At 42.2% G+C, this 17462-nt stretch overlaps 1 protein-coding gene across 1 annotated transcript in view; it reads right to left on the bottom strand.

Moving 5' to 3' along the window:
- The window catches only part of Vprbp (Vpr (HIV-1) binding protein), a 65395-nt gene that overhangs the window by 17820 nt on the left and 30113 nt on the right, over positions 1-17462 (bottom strand). Inside the window, exons 8-17 of the mRNA XM_013028050.1 lie at positions 16978-17136; positions 15643-15822; positions 14164-14373; positions 11872-12041; positions 10065-10189; positions 7929-9192; positions 7038-7236; positions 5234-5316; positions 3633-3717; positions 79-312 (exon numbers count right to left, since the gene is read on the bottom strand). Coding sequence (XP_012883504.1) covers positions 79-312; positions 3633-3717; positions 5234-5316; positions 7038-7236; positions 7929-9192; positions 10065-10189; positions 11872-12041; positions 14164-14373; positions 15643-15822; positions 16978-17136 — 2709 coding nt within the window. The remainder of the gene's footprint in view (positions 1-78; positions 313-3632; positions 3718-5233; positions 5317-7037; positions 7237-7928; positions 9193-10064; positions 10190-11871; positions 12042-14163; positions 14374-15642; positions 15823-16977; positions 17137-17462) is intronic.

Below are 17462 nucleotides of genomic sequence, written 5' to 3'. Positions count from 1 at the left end.
AAAGACAACTCAATAGTTAAAATACTTTTTGCATAGCACACCAGATGACAAATGGCAAGTAGGATGTGTAAAGGATACAATCTCAGTATTGATGATGACCTCAAGCCCATTCGGATGGAAAACACCGCTGATGTTCATGTTGAACTTGTCAAACTTGTGGATGGCCTGTGCAGAGCGGACATCCCAGAGGACGCCATCATTTAACACAAGATCATCTGTAGGGTTAAAGGTGGCACAGTTCCTCTTGTAGTTGTTGGCAAGATCTGGGTTAAACAGAGTCAACAGCTTGTTGCCAGTCTGAATATCATAAATCTTTAGAGAAGAAGGGGCGGGAAAAGAAAATCAGACCAAGCCATTCATTGACAAATGTAAAGAAAATCTGTGTGTAAAAATACGTCTCCCAAACTTTCCCTGGATTATGAAAGCCCTAACATTATAAAGTAATAATGGAATGTAATTTAAAGTAATGGAAAGCTAGGTTTAAGTGCTTTCCAGTTTCCCATTCAACGTTTCAAAAATCCCTCTTCTTTAAGAAACAAATGAAATTATATTAGGAATCTCAATAGAACAATTCCTAATAATTCCCACTTTCAGAAACAAAAAAGAAGGGCTTGGAATCATGGCTCAAGTAGTAGAGCAACAGCCAATGAGCAAAAGCAAGCCTCAGATATTGAGTTCAAGTCCTGGTCTCCAACAAAAAAAGAAACAAAGTTTATAACATTAAAACTGAGAAATTCTTCACATGGATCAATCAATGATGATCCACAGAATACTCATTAAAGTTTACTGTTTGGAGAGAACCATCAAGGCCATAAAACTTTTCTCCTTAAAAATCTCCCCATGAGGGCTAGGAAGGTGGCTCAGTGGTACAGCGCTTGCCTTGCATGTATGAGGCCTTGGGTTCGATTCTTCAGCACCACATAAGCAAAAAGAAAAAAGCCAGAAGTTGCAATGTGGCTCAAGCGGTAGAGCGCTTGCCTTGAGCTGAAGAGCTGAGGGACAGTGCCCAAGCCCAGAGCTCAAGCCCCACGACCGACCAAAAAAAAAAAAAAAATCTCCCCATGGAAACATACTCTAGCCCTACTCATACTAGAAGTTTTTAAAGTCTACAGTGTGTAATCCATGCAGAGACCAGATCTTTCAGCTTACAAACAAGTTATCAAAGGGCCAAGCTTTGTAAAAAGTTTTCAAAAAAAGTAAAATTTTAATCCTTTGATCTAGAAACAAGTGAGACATCACAAGGAAACAAACACATTCAGGTCATGGGACACACTAGCCTGGTCTCTTCAAGAATCAATGTCATGAAACCTGGAGAATTGGTTCTTGGCTTTAAACATTAATAAGACATACAATCAAACGCAATGTGAGTCTTTGGCTGGATGCTGGTTCAAAACAATGACAACAATAACAACAATTGAAACAAGTTACATCAAGATGGAACAGTTAAGAAAACTGAGTGTAGAATGGATATTAGATGAGATTACTATAATACTTTAAAATTTGGCAAGAGTGATTATGTAATAAAACATATTGTTAAGAGATGCCTTAAGACTTAGAAAGCCATGATGTCTGCAATTTACTTTAAGTGACTCACTAAAACATACACATTTACGCAGAAAATATGCAAAATATTAAATTGACAAATCTAATGTGTGTGCATATATATATGTATATGTATGTATGTATATATATATTCTTTCAGTTTTTCTGTTTTAACATTTACAAGGGAAAAGTTGGGGGGAAAGTTCTAATTTTATCATCCCATATCCTCCCCCAAAATTCTATACTATTTCTCTACTTAGGCTTTTCAGCAAAAACTCTTCAAAAGACTTGTCTAGGGGGGCAGGGGGACGATGGGAAGGGATGGGAAGGGGAAACAAAGGAGGAGGCTACAATGCTTGATAAGAAATGTACTCATTATCTTGCCCATGTAATTGTAACCCCTCTGTACAGTATTTTCACAATAAAAAAAAAAAAGAATTGTCTAAATTGGGTGCTGGTAGCTCATGCCTGTCATCTTAGATACTCAGGAGGCTGAGATCTGAGGATCACTATTCAAAGCCAGCCTGGGGAGGAATGTCTATGACCTCTTATCTTCAATTAATCATCAGAAAACCGGAAGTAGCACTGTAGCTCAAGTGGTAGAGCATTTGCCTTGAGCTGAAGAGGTCAGGGACAGTGCCCAGGCCCAGAATTCAAGACCCACAACCAACAACAACAAAAAATTGTCTAGATGGAGGGGGTAACACTGCTTGAAATGAAATGCACTCATTACCTTACTTTTGTAACTGTAACCCCTGTACATTACCTTTATAATAAAACTTTAAAATAAACAGCCTCAAAACTACTTCAATTAAAAGGGCTGGGAAGGTCGCTCAGTAGTAAAGCGCTTGCCTTGCATGCATGAGGCCCTGGGTTCGATTCCTCAACACCACATAAGCAAAAAAGAAAAAAGCCGGAAGTGGCGCTGTGGCTCAAGTGGTAGAGCGCTAGCCTTGAGCTGAAGAGCTGAGGGACAGCACCCAGACCCAGAGTTCAGACCCCACGACTGGATCAAAAAAAAAAAAAAAAGGCAAGTAACCAGGTGCCAACGGCTCACGCCTATAATCTTAGTTACTCAGGAGGTTGAGATCTGAGGATTGCAGTTTGAAGCCAGCCCAGGCAGGAGAATCTGTGGGATTTTCTCCAATTAACCACCAGAAAACCAGAAGTGGCATTGTGACTCAAAGTGGTAGAGTACTAGCCTTGAGTGAAAAAGCTCTGGGACAGCGCCCGGGCCCTAAGTTTAATTAAAAATTAAAAATTTTTAAAAAGAGACAAGTACAAAGTCCCAAGTTCAAACCCTATTACAGACATGAAAATCAAAGAGTTCAAGGCCAGCCTGGGCTATACAGTGAGACCCTGTCCCAAAATACAAAAGATCTACTGTGCTAGTATCTTTCTCAAATTGTCAGATTAAGCTCATGTTCAGCTCCTTCACATTTCTCCCATATAGCTTAGAACTACTTAATTATACTTCTAGATTCTAATAGGAAGGAATATCTTCTGGTGGTTTTGTTATTTTTGAGGTGTTCTTTTGAGTAGCCAGTGTGCTAGGCAAATGCTCTATAAATGAGCTATAGTATCAATAGCCCTAGCCACACTCCTTTTTAAAATTTATATTGGAGTAGAATCTAAGTTGTTAAAACTTACCTCAAACTTGCCATTTTCCTGCCTTAATCTCCCAAATATCTAGGATATAGGCATGAGCCACCACATTCAGCTCATTTGAATATTTTCTCACTTACCACTCCCCCTCCAAGACAGGGTTTCAATATTATAGCCCAGGCTGGTCTCAAGTGCATGATCTCCCTGCCTCAGCCTCTAAGTGCTGATTAAAGATATAAATCACCATGCCCAGCTCCCTGGGACATACTCACTCTGTGTGTGTGTGTTTATTTTTAAGAGGGAATCCTGTGCATGCTACACAGGCACTCTACTTCTGAGGCATAACAGAAGGTAGCCCCAGTCTTCAGTAAATAGTTTCTAGCTGCTAACCGAACCTATGCACACAGTCCCCACATTCCATCTGTAAGATTTCAATGAACACGTGGGAAAATCACCTGGAAGCCAATGGATGCTTAAGTACTTACATGGGCAATGTCTCCTTTTGTGCCTATAACCCGATCCTGAGAGTGCTTACTGAACTCAACATAGTGATCTTCCGTGAAGGAATGCCTGTGGAAAACAACACAAGTACTTAAGTGACAGATCTTCAGGAAATATCCTTTCAACCAATTAAAGAGTTATTTCCATCTTAATGTAAAACCATCCACATGAGTCCATCCAAAAAGACCAGAAATAATTAACAAAATCTCCTGCTTAGAGAAATAGCTAATATTGCACAGATGCCTTTGAAAATGTACCAGCAAGTGTGTCATATATAAATAAAGTATGTACACAGGTTTTTTTGGAGGGTTGTGAAAGGTCTGTTGAATAATGGAAATGTAGAAACTTTATAAGAATTGGAATTGAGAAAGATAAAAACCTAACCAGAGCTGGGCACTGGTAGCTCACACCTATAATCCTAGCTACTCAGAAGGCTGAGATCTGAAAATAGCAGTTCAAAGCCATCTTGGCCAAGAAAGTCTATGAAACTCTCATCTCCACTTTATCTACTAGTAAGCCAGAAGTAGAACTGTGGCTCAAGTGGAAGAGCACCAGCCTTGAGCAAAAAAAAAAATCAGGGACAGTACCCAAACCCTGAGTTCAAGCCCAGGACTGAAACAACAACAACAGGGCTGGGAAAGTGACTCAGTGGTAGAGCGCTTGCCTTGCATGCTCGAGGCCCTGGGTTCGATTCCTCAGCACCACATAAGCAAAAAGAAAAAAAAGCCGAAAGTGGTGCTGTGGCTCAAGTGGTAGAGTACTAGCCTTGAGCTGAAGAGCTGAGGGACAGCGCCCAGGCCCAGAGTTCAGGCCCCACGACCGGACCCAAAAAAAAAAAAAAGAAACAACAACAACAAAAAAAAAAACCTAGCCAGGTAGGAACCAACCCGTGATTCATACCTGTAATCCTAGCTACTTGGAAGGCTGAAAATAGTAGCATCACCATTTGTCAGCCCAGGCAAAAAGTCTGCAAGAATCCTTCTCATCCCATAGCTAGGTATAGTGGTGTGTACCAAGCTATGTGGGAGGCTGAGAATAGGAGGATCATAGAAACCACATCAAGCGACAAGAAGTAGACTGCAGCTCAGACACATGCATGCCTGGATAGAAAGCCAGGTCCTATCCTAAAAACACAGTTGTTTTGAAAACAGCTCAACTACACAGTGGCAAGCGGTTCCTGAGTTGAAACCCCAATATTACCAAAAACAGATATAAAATCTTAATTCAGGGCTGGGAATGTGGCTAAGTGGCAGAGTGCTTGCCTAGCATGCATGAAGCCCTAGGTTTGATTCGTCAGTACCACATACACAGAAAAAAACCGGAAGTAGCGCTGTGGCTCAAGTGGTAGAGTGCTAGCCTTTTGCAAAAAAAGCTCAGGGGCAAAGCCCAAGCCCTGAGTTCAAGCTTCAGGACTGGCAAAGAAAAATAAATCTTAATTCAACATGATTTGAATGAGGAAGAAAGTTGGCGACAGCTCACATATCATTTCTCTTTTCCTAAAAGGCTTGTAGCTTAAAAAGTCAGTTGAACAGGGATAAAAATTAAGTAAACATAGAGAAACTGGGCTGCAAAAACAAATACATACTTCATATCAAATACTGATTTCATTCCCCAAAGTGCGGACAAGGGCTGGCTCCATGTAGCAGACGTCAGCAGCAAGGACCCATCCTAAAAAGAGGAGACTAAAGTGACTAAGTGTGTGTGTGTATATATATAAATGCAGGTATTAGCGTCTGTCACTAACATCTGAAAATAGATGAATAAAATCAACCATGATAGGCACACCTGTAATACCAGCAATTGGAATCTATAGGAGGAAGAACATGAATTAAAGGCCACTTTGGGCTATATAGCAAGATTATCTCACAAAACTGCAAAAGAATTACTCAGTGGTAAATCACTAGTTAAGCACACACAAGGCCTGGGTCCAATCCCTGGCACTCAAAGAAAAAAATTAAAATACACTGTAGCTTAACTGTAAAGCACTTGCCTAGCAAGCCAAAGCCCCAAGTTCAGACCCCAGTACCACCAAATTAATTTTTAAAAATATGTATCAGGCCAGGCACCAGTGACTCATGCCTGTAATCCTAGCTACACAAGAGGCTGAGATCTGAAGATGGAGTTTAAGCCATCCCAGGTAGGAAAGTCTATGAGACTCTTATCTCCAGTTAACCACCAGAAAACTGGAAGTGGTGCTGTGCCTCAAGCAGTAGAATGTTAGCTGTGAACTGAAGAGCTGAGGGACAGCACCCAGGCCCAGAGTTCAAGCCCCACAACAGACAGAAAAAAAAAAAAAAGTATTAGACTAGGCACTGGTGGCTCACACCTATATTAATCCTAGACTTGTATCTCTTAACCAGTAGAGAAATAATTCACATAGCTGAGCCCCAGCCATGAGTAAAAAAGTTGAGAAAGAGGTCCTAAGTTCAAGCACCGTACTGGGGTAAAAAAAGAAGAGGAAAAAAACTCCGTATAAGCCAGGCAGTGGTGGCTCATGCCTATAATCCTAGCTATACATAAGGCAGAGATCTGAGGATCATGGTTCAAAGCCAGTCTAGGTAGGTAGGAAAGTCCATGAGATTCTTATCTCCAATTACCACCAGAAAACTGGAACTGGAGTGCTGATTTTGTGTGCCTTACTCAGAAAAGTTCAGCGATACACCCAGACCCTGAGTTCAAGCCTCAGGAGCAGCATACACATGCATGCACACACACATGCAAGCACACACCCACACTCACATGCACCACTAACTGTTACTTTGAAAAAAAAAAGTACAAACACTCCTGGAACACTATTGAGAAAGGACTAGGATTTAAATATATGGACCTATAGTGTCGTAGCAAATAATTAAATTTGTAGCCAGGCGCTGGTGGCTCACACCTGCAATCCTAGCTACTCAGGAGGCTGAGATCTGAGGATCACAGTTCAAAGCCAGCCCAGGCAGAAAAGTCCCTGAGACTCTTATCTACAATTAAGCACCAGAAAACCGAAAATGGTGCTGTGGCTCAAGTGGTAGAGTGCTCACTTTGAGCTACAGAGCTCAGGGACAGTACCCAGGTCTAGAGTTCAAGCCCCCACAAAAAAAAAAAAAGAGAGAGAGAGAGAGAATAATTAAATTTGAGAGAACACTGGGTCTTCCTAAACTGGTAAAAAAAAGAAAAACATATAGTAACAGTTTGAAAGGGGAGGAAAAAACTTGGGAAGACACTAAAGATGGTTTCTCTTAAAACTTGGCAATATTCTTCAATTTCCCTCTGAAATAGGAGTCAAACTCAACTAGACTCTCTGAGAACTTCTTCTCAAATAGGAAGTCCCATAAAGGAGTATTAACCCCAATGTACCAGTCCATGTGAGGATGACTTAGAATGTCCAGGAAAGGAACCCTTACCCTGGAAGGCTCAAGGTGTGTGATGGCCGAATTGTGGCAGTTATAGCTGGCTTCCTCCTGTCCGCTGAACACATTGTAGAGCTTCAGCTGCCCTGTGCAGGTCCCCAGCATCAGGAACCGCTCCCGTGCTGAGAACGCGCAGCATGTGAAACCACTCTCATCTTCATTAGCTTCCCGGAATACTGAAATGGGACGAAACCTAAGCAGAAACACAAAGAGGTGACAATCAAACACAGGATGTGTAGGATCGCTGAAAAAGCAATTTTACTAGAAGGAATAAAAGAACATAACCATTACATTTCAAAAAGTGACTTGTTGGGGCTGGGAAGGTGGCTCAGTGGTACAGTGCTTGCCTTGGAAACATGAGGCCCCGGGTTCGATTCCTCAGCAACCACATAAGCAGAAAAAGCCAGAAGTGGCGCTGTGACTCAAGTGGTAGAGCGCTCGCCTGGAGCTGAAGAGCTGAGGGACAGCGCCCAGAGTTCAGGCCCCATGACCACCACCAATACCAACAACAACAAAAAGTAACTTGTTAAGAAAAAAAGTGTTTTGAAACATTACGGTGACCTCCAGTGGTTCCTTTGAAATAACTTACAAATCGAAACAACAAAAATGTCTGTGATCCCACGACCTACATCTGAGACTTGTGAAGGATCAGAATGGAAGGTAACCTGAACTAGCAGAGCCAACATACTGGAGGCATCAGCACATCGGTATACTGCTGTCACAATGAACCCAGGGTGGGTAAAAGGTGGCACATTTACATTTCCCACGTATCACAGGAGGTAACAGTTGTATTTCAAGCCAACAAATGGCCTTCTTATCATGCTCCCAACGGTTTTAAGCAGAGGAAGCATTCCAGTTTCCAGGGGATGTGGGCGCCTTCCTTACCTGCTGAAGATCAGATGCCTATCAAAGCAGCCACCATCCACCCCTCCGTATTTTGGAAATGATGCCCTGCGGTTTAGCCTCGAGGTAAAGTTTATTGGCGCTTGCCGCCTCTGTTTTGGCTCGGGACATTGGTGAGGAGTAAAAAGAGAGAAAGGTGGGCAGGTGGCAACTGGGTTCTTGCAGCGAGCATGTTGCTCTCTAAGATATTCTGTGATGATACTGTCCAGCGTAGGTGGGGAAGGAAGGTGTCTATCCAACTGCTTTTTGATGGCTGGGCTTTGGCTGTAGGCACCATGGTCCGACTTCTGCCGCAGCACACGGATTTTCCTCCCATTGCAAGGTGATGGTCTCTCTCTGATAAAACTGATCCTACCAATCAAAGGGGAGTTGCCTGCATAAGACGGGCCAGGCAGAGCGAGTGAACCCTGGGGGGGCCGTGGCTGAGGGTGGGCAATGGGGGCGGAAGGGGCCGTGGCGCCCACGGCAGCATGACTACCCAGTCGAGTTGCAATGCCATTGGCAATGCGAGGGGTTCGGGGAAGAGAGACAGGAGAAGCAGTAGCAGTTACTGGGGTGAAGGCAGAAGAATGGGAGGCCGCGGTCATGGGCAGGTCAGCCTCTTTCGTCAGCACAGTTGCTGTCTCTCCAAGCCCTTTAGAAATAAGATGGTTTCTTATCAACAGAAGCAGCTCTTTCTCGGGGAAGGAGATCCGTGACTGGGCAACAACATCTGCTTTCTGTAGCCGTGCCAGTGACACATCCGTGCCAATGAGAAGAGGCTTTCCTGACACCCGCTCTATGAGTTCAGCAGCATACTTGCAGAATTTGACATGGTCACTGCGTTTGTCCTGCAGCACGGGCTCCTTCATCAACTGCTGGATCTGGCAGCTGCTGAAAAGGGGCAGTTTGCTGATGATCTGCCGTACCGTGCTACTGCGAGACAGGCCCACCAGAGCCTTGCAGGCCAGAGCCCTGATCTGGTCTGCATCTGTGATGGGCATCTTGATGGACAGTAAGGACAGAAGCACCTTGATGCCGTTGTTGGACTGGACCACATTCCACATCTTGGCCAGGGTATGCTCACTGCTCTTGGGGGTCTGAGGCAGCTTTCTCCGAGGCGTTCCGGAGATAAACTTGCCAATACTGGATATTCGGTTATCCGGGCCACACACACAATTGATGATAATTTGAAGTGCTGACTTCTGAATTTCAGCATCATGGATAAAGAACTCACCCTCAGCCACTCCCAATATAATGCTGATACCTATGAAGGGGGAAAAAAATTATAGTATTCCTCATAAAACTAATGGCTAACTTCAGTGGTGGTGACAGTTTCAAATTTTGGAGTTTTATCTTTTGTTTTGTTTTTTTTAAATACTACCCCCCCTTTTTTTAAAGTGCAAAGAATAAATACAAGCAGTTCTCCTACAATGTATCTTTACAATGCAATACCTCATGTACAATAATCAGAATGGAGACAATATTATGGGGCAGTCACCAAGACTCATGTGCAATGTTTCCTAGGTAAATAGAGCATAACTAGCAAGAATGAATGAAAACCTTCTGTGGGAAAGCAAAAAGCCCTCAGCTAAGCTGTCACCATGGCGGCGGAGACTTTGTTCCCATCCCATATTAAGGAAATTAAAAACAAGTGCCTGAACCTTGGACTTATACCTCAGTGTGGCACAAGCCAAAGACTCACAGATAGTCACACAGCTACAGACTCACCTAAGCACCAACCTCCTGAGCCTACTTGGAATAAGGGAGATTTTCAAAAAGGGCTATTTACTTGAGTCGTAGAGCTAACTACCCACTACTAATTCTTTCTAGTGTTACAAGTTACAAATCTCCTTAAGTCTCTTAGTGTTCGCCTCAACCTGCTAGTCCTATAAACTTTGTTTTACTGCAAGATTCTACATTACAACGTTTTCACAAGTACTATTATACCAAAAATGCTTCAAACTGTTCACAAACTTTGAGTTTATTGGCATGATTCCCACCTAGGAAACTGCATGGTCTTCTTACAGGGCACAGACACAGAATCTTCCTCTAATATCCCCAAATTCTAAGGCAAGTAATGAGCACAACAAAGGAAAACAAATCCACATCCAACAACAATGGTGAGCTGCAACTTACCTACAGTGGAGATGGTAGAGCCAGCCTCATCCAACACATCCACTGACTCTGCCAACTGGAGTTGGATTTTTGGCACCACAGTGAGAATAGCCAAGACATCCAAAGCAAAGCGCACGGTGTCATTCCTGGACAGGAAGAAAAATTAGTCAACAGGAAATTATAATACAAAACATTAATTGCTTAAAAAGAAAGAGATACAACAGATTGGATCATCTGTGTGACTCTTCAATTAAAGATTGGAGAAGATACTAGACAGTCTATCTAGAAGATAATCTGGAATATGAAACCTGATTCTTAAACCATTCAGAACCTGGAGCTGGGAAGGTAGCTTGGTGGTAAAATGCTTGCCTCGCATGCATGAAGCCCTGGGTTCAATTCCTCAGTACCACATAAATAGAAAAGCTGGAAGTGGCACTGTGGCTCAGGTGGTAGGAGTGCTAACCTTGAGCAAAAGAAGCTCAGGGACAGTGACCAGTCCCTGAGGTCGAGCCCAGGCCTGGCAAAAAAAAAAAAAATCATAACCTTTGGCTCAGGAATTTCACCTACACCAATTTGTCTTAAGAAAATAATCAGATGTGCAGACAAGAATATCTGACAAGTATATCTTATCAATACTTGGGACCATAAATATTTCAGAATTCAGTGGGAGCTTTTTGGATTTTGAAAGAACATGCATAGATTGTATCTGCTGCCTAATATCAAAATCAAGAGTCCAAAATGCTCCAAATTCTTATTTCCAATTAGCCAGCAAAAAAACTGAAACTGAGCCGGGCACTGGTGGCTCACGCCTATAATCCTAGCTACTCAGGAGGCTGAGATCTGAGGATCGAGGTTCAAAGCCAGCCCGGGCAGGAGAGACCGTGAGACTCCTATCTCCAATAAACCACCAGAAAACCGGAAGTGGCGCTGTAGTTCAAGTGGTAGAGTGCTCGCCTTGAGCTGAAGAGCTGAGGGACAGCACCCAAGCCCAGAGTTCAAGCCCCACGGCCAACCAAAAAAAAACAAAAAACTGAAACTGGAGGTATGGTTCAAGAGGTACAGCTCCAGGTGTGAGGAAAAAAAAAAGTGACAGCTTCACCCTGAATTCAAGCCCCAATACTAGCACACATACATATGTGTGTACACGTACACACACACACACACACACACACACACACACACACACACACACACACACACACACACAGATGAAGGAAGAAAATGGCTTCCATACTGTTAGAAATATTCCAGAGTTAGTAGTCTAAAAGTAATGTTTTTAAAAATCCAAACTTAGTACCAATAGTACAAAAGCTGCCATTATTCATTGTTTCCCCAGAAAATTATTTTAAGAGTTTAAAAAAGCAGGTTAAATATCTATATATATATTCAGTTTGTTCTAATTTCTTTTTTTGCTTTTGGTGCCAGCCTAGGGATTGAACTCAAGGCCAGGGTACTGTTTCAGAACTTTTTAATGTGACAGTAAAATAAACATTATACATAGTTTCAAGCAGAAGCAAGATATTTAATGTCCAAGCACAAAAAATAGGACTGCAATCTTAAGACAGGACTTCATCCCCAGCTCTACAGCTAAAACAAGTAAAATACCTAACTTCTCAAGTTAGATCTTCCTTACTGTGCAAAGTTGACATTCACTGACACCATATATAGGAACAAACACCTTACAAATTAAAAACTACATTTCCATGTTTAACTAGTTTCTCAGATTCAATTCAATAAAAGTTTATTGCCTATACCATACACAAACCAACCAATATCAATTTTAAGCAAAAATCAGCATCATATTTCATTTAAGTCTCTCTGGTCCCACCTTGCATAATAGGTCTTCCAATTGCAGGCAATAGAAATAAGCTGCAACAAGAGTTGTACACAGGAAAGTTTGAGGAAGACTTCAGCTGGTTCCCAATAGAGTTGTGCCGGGCCATATTCTATCAAAAACTCCATCATTTCCACAATCTGTTCATGAGTGTAGGAACAAGCCTACATGGAGAAATAGAAGTTATTATTTATACATAACTATCACCTGCCTTCTTAAGCACAGCTCACTAGCCAACAGGTTTTGGGGGACTGTTTTTAGCAGTTTTGGGGTTTAAAAGACCAACAGATTTTAAAAATAGCTTTCCGTAACAACTCAGATGTCCCATCACAGATGAATGGATCCAAAAATTGTGGTATCTATGCACAATGGAATATTATGCAGCCATTAGAAAGGACACAATAATGGCATTTGCAGGGAAATGGATGGCGCTAGAAGAAATCATATTGAAATGTACTCATTATCTTGCCCATGTAATTGTAACCCCTCTGTACAGTATTTTCACAATAAAAAATTAAAAAAAAAAAAAAAGAAATCATATTGAGCAAGGTAAGCCAAGAGCAAAGAGACAAATGGCATATGGTCTCCCTGATAAGTGGATGTTAAATCCAAAATGTAAGGTGATACAACAAAATTAACAAGACTTAAGAAACAAAGGACTTCCACTCATCTGGTCGAATCATTACTAAATAACCCCATGCTGCTGATCACATATATGGTATATATGTGCACACCGGAGGGAAACCAGGAGGATGACACAGAACTAGAGGTAATCAGAGAAAAACATACAACAGTGGGACCCATCAGCTGCACTGGACATTGATCAAAATGAACTAAGCAACTCAATGACAGCGATGGGAGGGAGGGAACAAGTGGGAAAGAGGGAACAGCTGATGCTATGCAAAACAAAAACAAAAAGTACATATCACCCAATCTGGAAGAAATAACTGTACTGCAAAACTCATAGAACTCATAAATGTTGTAGACCATGATAGACAATTTGCCCCATCAAAGTTAGAATGTGTTTGTGACTTTAAGCATCACTACCCCACAATACTGTGAAATTTGGGAAATTATATAATCACTTAATCACAATAAAGAATTTGAAAAAAAATAGCTTTTCGTAATTCTTCAATGATCCATGTGACTTCTAACTAAACAATAAGTTTTTCCCTCCAAAATAACAAAATATCTTCTGCATACATTTCACAGCTTAAGCAGAGAAAGCACAAAGAAATTGATATTATCTTAATTTGTGATTTTTTTTTAAACATGCAGATACTGCCAGGTCCTGGTAGCTCACACCTGTAATCCTAGCTACTCAGGAGGCTAAGATCTGAGGATTGTGGCTCAAAGCCAGCCCAAGCAAGAAAGCCCTCAAGAGTATCTCCAATAAACTACTCAGAATAAGCCAGAAATGCTAATGCTCAAGTGGTAGACCGCTAGCCTTGAGAAAAAGAATCTCAGGGACAGCACCTAGTCCAGAGTTCAAGCCCCAGAACCAGCAAAAAAAAAAAAGAAAAAAGGAAAAACAAAACAACAACAACAAAAAAAAAACACAGACAGCCGGGCGCTGGTGGCTCACGCCTGTAATCCTAGCTACTCAGAGGAGGCTGAGATCTGAGGATCGCGGTTCAAAGCCAGCCCGGGCAGAAGAGACCGTGAGACTCCTATCTCCAATAAACCACCAGAAAACCGGAAGTGGCGCTGTAGCTCAAGTGGTAGAGCGCTCGCCTTGAGCTGAAGAGCTGAGGGACAGCGCCCAGGCCCAGAGTTCAAGCCCCACGGCCGACCAAAAAAAAAAAAAAACAAAAAACGTAGACACTGACTGTGGTCCCAAAATAAAACAGATTCCAAAATGAAAGAGAAGAGATTATAGATACATACTATCCCAAAAGAAATTCTCAGGATATTTCTTTTTGCAAAAGAAAGCTCTTTTAGAAATACTTCAGGTATTCAGTTAGTTCTAATTATCTCAGAAAAACAGTAATTTCCAAGTGGGAGCAAAAACAGTCCTTGGAATTCACCTGTTACGTCCGTTTGCAATTGTTCTACTTCCATCTAGGGCAAATAACAAATTCAACCCAGAGTCCTATTGAGATTCCACTGATATGAATTTGAGCTTCAGGCTCTTTGGTTGGGAGAGATGAAGGAAAACAATGGAAGTGGTGACACTGATCAAGATGCATTGTACTCATAAACATGTTGAATTGAAACCCCTTTTGTATATTACTTAAATACATTAATTTAAAAAAAAAGAAAAACAAACCACCTACGTCTGCTTACCTTGTATGGGGGTTGAGGGTGAACAAGAATACCACCCTCAGTCCTCTGAAGTGATTGCTTCACTTGTTCCAATTTAATGGCCAGATGAGCCTCAAAATACTTGCGCAAGGCCATGCAGGTATGTTTCCCAGTTTGGCGGCTAGCGAATATTTCATCATCACTTAGAAGTGCACCCTGATCTTCCAAATTTAGAATTTCCAAAGTACTGATCTATTAGTCAGAAATTATAAGACAGGAGAAAAAGGGAAAGGAAAAATGATATGAATAAACACTCGTATGCTTGAAAGACTGACAAATGTTAAAGTTTCCATATTCATGCAACATACTGAGTAGTCACAGAAAAGCAAAATGTTAAACCTTTATCAAAAAGATGACATGGCTTTTAATGGGCTAAAGGACATGTAGGGGGCCAGGTGCAGTGTTTTAACTTTCCCAAACTCCTGGCACTTTGAAGGCAGAGGCAGGAGGACTGTTAGTTCAAGGCCTACTTGGCCTACATAGCAAGCTCCCAACCAATCTGGGCTACCTAATGAGATTCTGTCACAAAAATTTAAAAACTACATGTACCTGTAAAGCTGTTGCTTTTGGGAAGATGAAAACTACCAGCAGTAATTCCTCCTGTAAGATGATTCTGTATCTAAGGACACACTAAGTCCTCAGACCATATAAAGAGCAAAGGAATGGGACTGGGATATGGCTCAGTGATTAAAAACAAAAACAAGAGGCTGGGAAGTTGTCACAGTGGTAGAGGCTTGCCTCACATGCATGAGGCCCTGGGTTCGATTCCTGAAAACTACATAAGCAGAAAAAAGCCAGAAGTGGCACTGTGGCTCAACTGGTAGGGTGCTAGCCTTGAGCTGAGGGACAGCACTCAGGCCCACAGTACACACACACACACACACACACACACACACACAGAGACACACACACACAGACACACACACAGAGACACACACACACACACACACACACACGGAGAGAGAGAGAAAGCCAGGGGCCAGTGTCTCACGCCTGTAATCCTAGCTACTCAGGAGGCTGAGATCTGAGAATCACGGTTCAAAGCCAGCCCAGGCAGGAAAGACCGTGAGATTCCTATCTCCAATAAACCACTAGAAAACCGGAAGTGGCACTGTAGCTCAAGTGGTAGAGCACTCGCCTTGAGGCTGAAGAGCTAAGGAACAGCGCCCAAGCCCAGAGTTCAAGTCCCACAACTGACAAAAATAGAAAAAGAAAATGGGCTGGGAAGGTGGCTCAGTGGTAGAGCGCTTGCCTCGCATGCCTGAGGCCCTGGGTTCGATTCCTCAGCACCACATAAGCAAAAAGAAAAAAGCCAGAAGTGGCGCTGTGGCTCAAGTGGTAGAGCACTAGCCTTGAGCTGAAGAGCTGAGGGACAGCGCCCAGGCCCAGAGTTCAGGCTCCACAACCAGACCAAAAAAAAACCAAAAAACAAAACAAAAAGAAAAAAGAAAAAAAGCTCACCAAGTTCACCAGACGACGAAGACCATCATACCGGTCAAAGAGTTCCAAGACAGCCCGGAAGGAGAAGCAAATTGAGAAGAACATGGTAGCATGGCAGCATCCCGATGCGTGAGAACATTCCATCAACCACAGGGTATAGTTCACGACATCAGAGAGAACATTGTGGGGATGCATGCAAACCTGTACGAAAATAAAAATTTTTTAATTGAAAAAAAAAAAACAAAAACCAAAAAAACGGAGCAAAGGAGTCTGAAGCAATGAAACTTTCACCAATGCAGATAGTATCTTTACAGAACACAATGACCATTCTAAGCTAAAGTTACAATTCCAATTTTAGAACTAGAATCCATTCCAAAGCTGAAAATATTTAAATCCAATCCATACTGGGTTCCAAAAAATATTGCTCTTTAATATTGTTCTTTAATATTGGTGCCAAATTCTCTCCTAACAGATGAGAATGAGGTTAATTCAGAAGTTACATTCTTCCCACAGATGTCAAGTAAGTCCAGAGGCTTACTACTTTTTGCCTCACTGACTCATTCAAGATACTGCCTTGGGGCTGGGAAGGTGGCCTGTGCTAGAGTGCTTGCCTAGCATGCATGAAGCTCCGGGTTTGATTCCTCAGAAAAAGCTGGAAATGGCTCTGTGCCTCAAGGCTAGTGTTCTACCACTTGAGCTCAGGAGAGTTCAAGCCCTACAACCAACAACAACAACAATGTTGCTTTGTACTCTTCCTTGGGTTTGCTTTGTAGCCTTGCCTATATATATTTGAGCCATAATTCACAGATTAATTTACTATTCTTTTTTTTTGTCAGTCGTGGGGCCTAGACACTGTCTCTGAGCTCTTCAACTCAAGGCTAGTGCTCAACCACTTGAGCCACAGAGCACTTTCAGTTTTCTGGTGGTTCATTGGAGATAAGAGTCTCATGGACTTTCCTGTAGTGACTGGCTTTGAACTGCGATCCTCAGATCTCAGCCTCCTGAATAGCTAGGATTACAGGCATGAGCCACCAGCGCCCAGCAAATACGTCTCTTATTTAGTCATTGGGCTTAAACTGTGGGCCTGGGCACTGTCTCTGAGCCTTTTTGTTCAAGGCTAGCGCTCTACTAATTGAGCTACAATGCTACTTAATTTACTATTATTAAGAGTAGCAATCTTTGCATGATGCTCACCTCAAGAAGAAAAAAAAATTGGAGGGTGAACAGAACTAGGGCTTACAACTTAAGCTCCTACTTGCTTTTTCTTTTGTTTTCCTCATAGCTGGGCATTCTACCACTTAAGGCATACCTCCACTTCTAAATCTGTGCTAGTTAACTGGAGACAAGAAGACTTACTCTTTCCATAGCATCCTGGTTGTAGGACAGGTAATACAAACACATGGATACACCAGTTGCCGCCATAGAAGGACGAGGAATTTCCAGTAATTTCTGTACCCCACCATGCGCAACAAATTCTGTGGCAAATTTGTTATGCAGCAGGAGAGATGCTAGGTGCTAAAACAAGGACACACGTTACCATAGAACAGTCTAAAAGAAAAACTACAAAATCTCTTCATATAATACTAAGTGACACTGATCAATACAATACTCCCTCTAAGTAGAAGATTCCCCATTTTAACAAAAGAAAAAATACCATTTAACAGGGAATGGGGACAGAGGGGATAGGGAAGGGGGAGGGGGTGACAATAAATTCCATGACATTCCCCCTTATCTTTTTTTTTTTTGCTGGTCATGGGGCCTGAACTCTGGGCCTGGGCGCTGTCCCTCAGCTCTTCAGCTCAAGGCTAGCACTCTACCACTTGAGCCACAGCGCCACTTCC

Source organism: Dipodomys ordii, unplaced genomic scaffold, assembly GCF_000151885.1.
Source record: "Dipodomys ordii isolate 6190 unplaced genomic scaffold, Dord_2.0 Scaffold107, whole genome shotgun sequence".
In the NCBI taxonomy this organism is placed as follows: Eukaryota; Metazoa; Chordata; class Mammalia; order Rodentia; family Heteromyidae; genus Dipodomys; species Dipodomys ordii.
The sequence above is the reverse complement of the archived record's forward strand: the minus strand, read 5'-3'. Positions and strand labels throughout refer to the sequence as shown.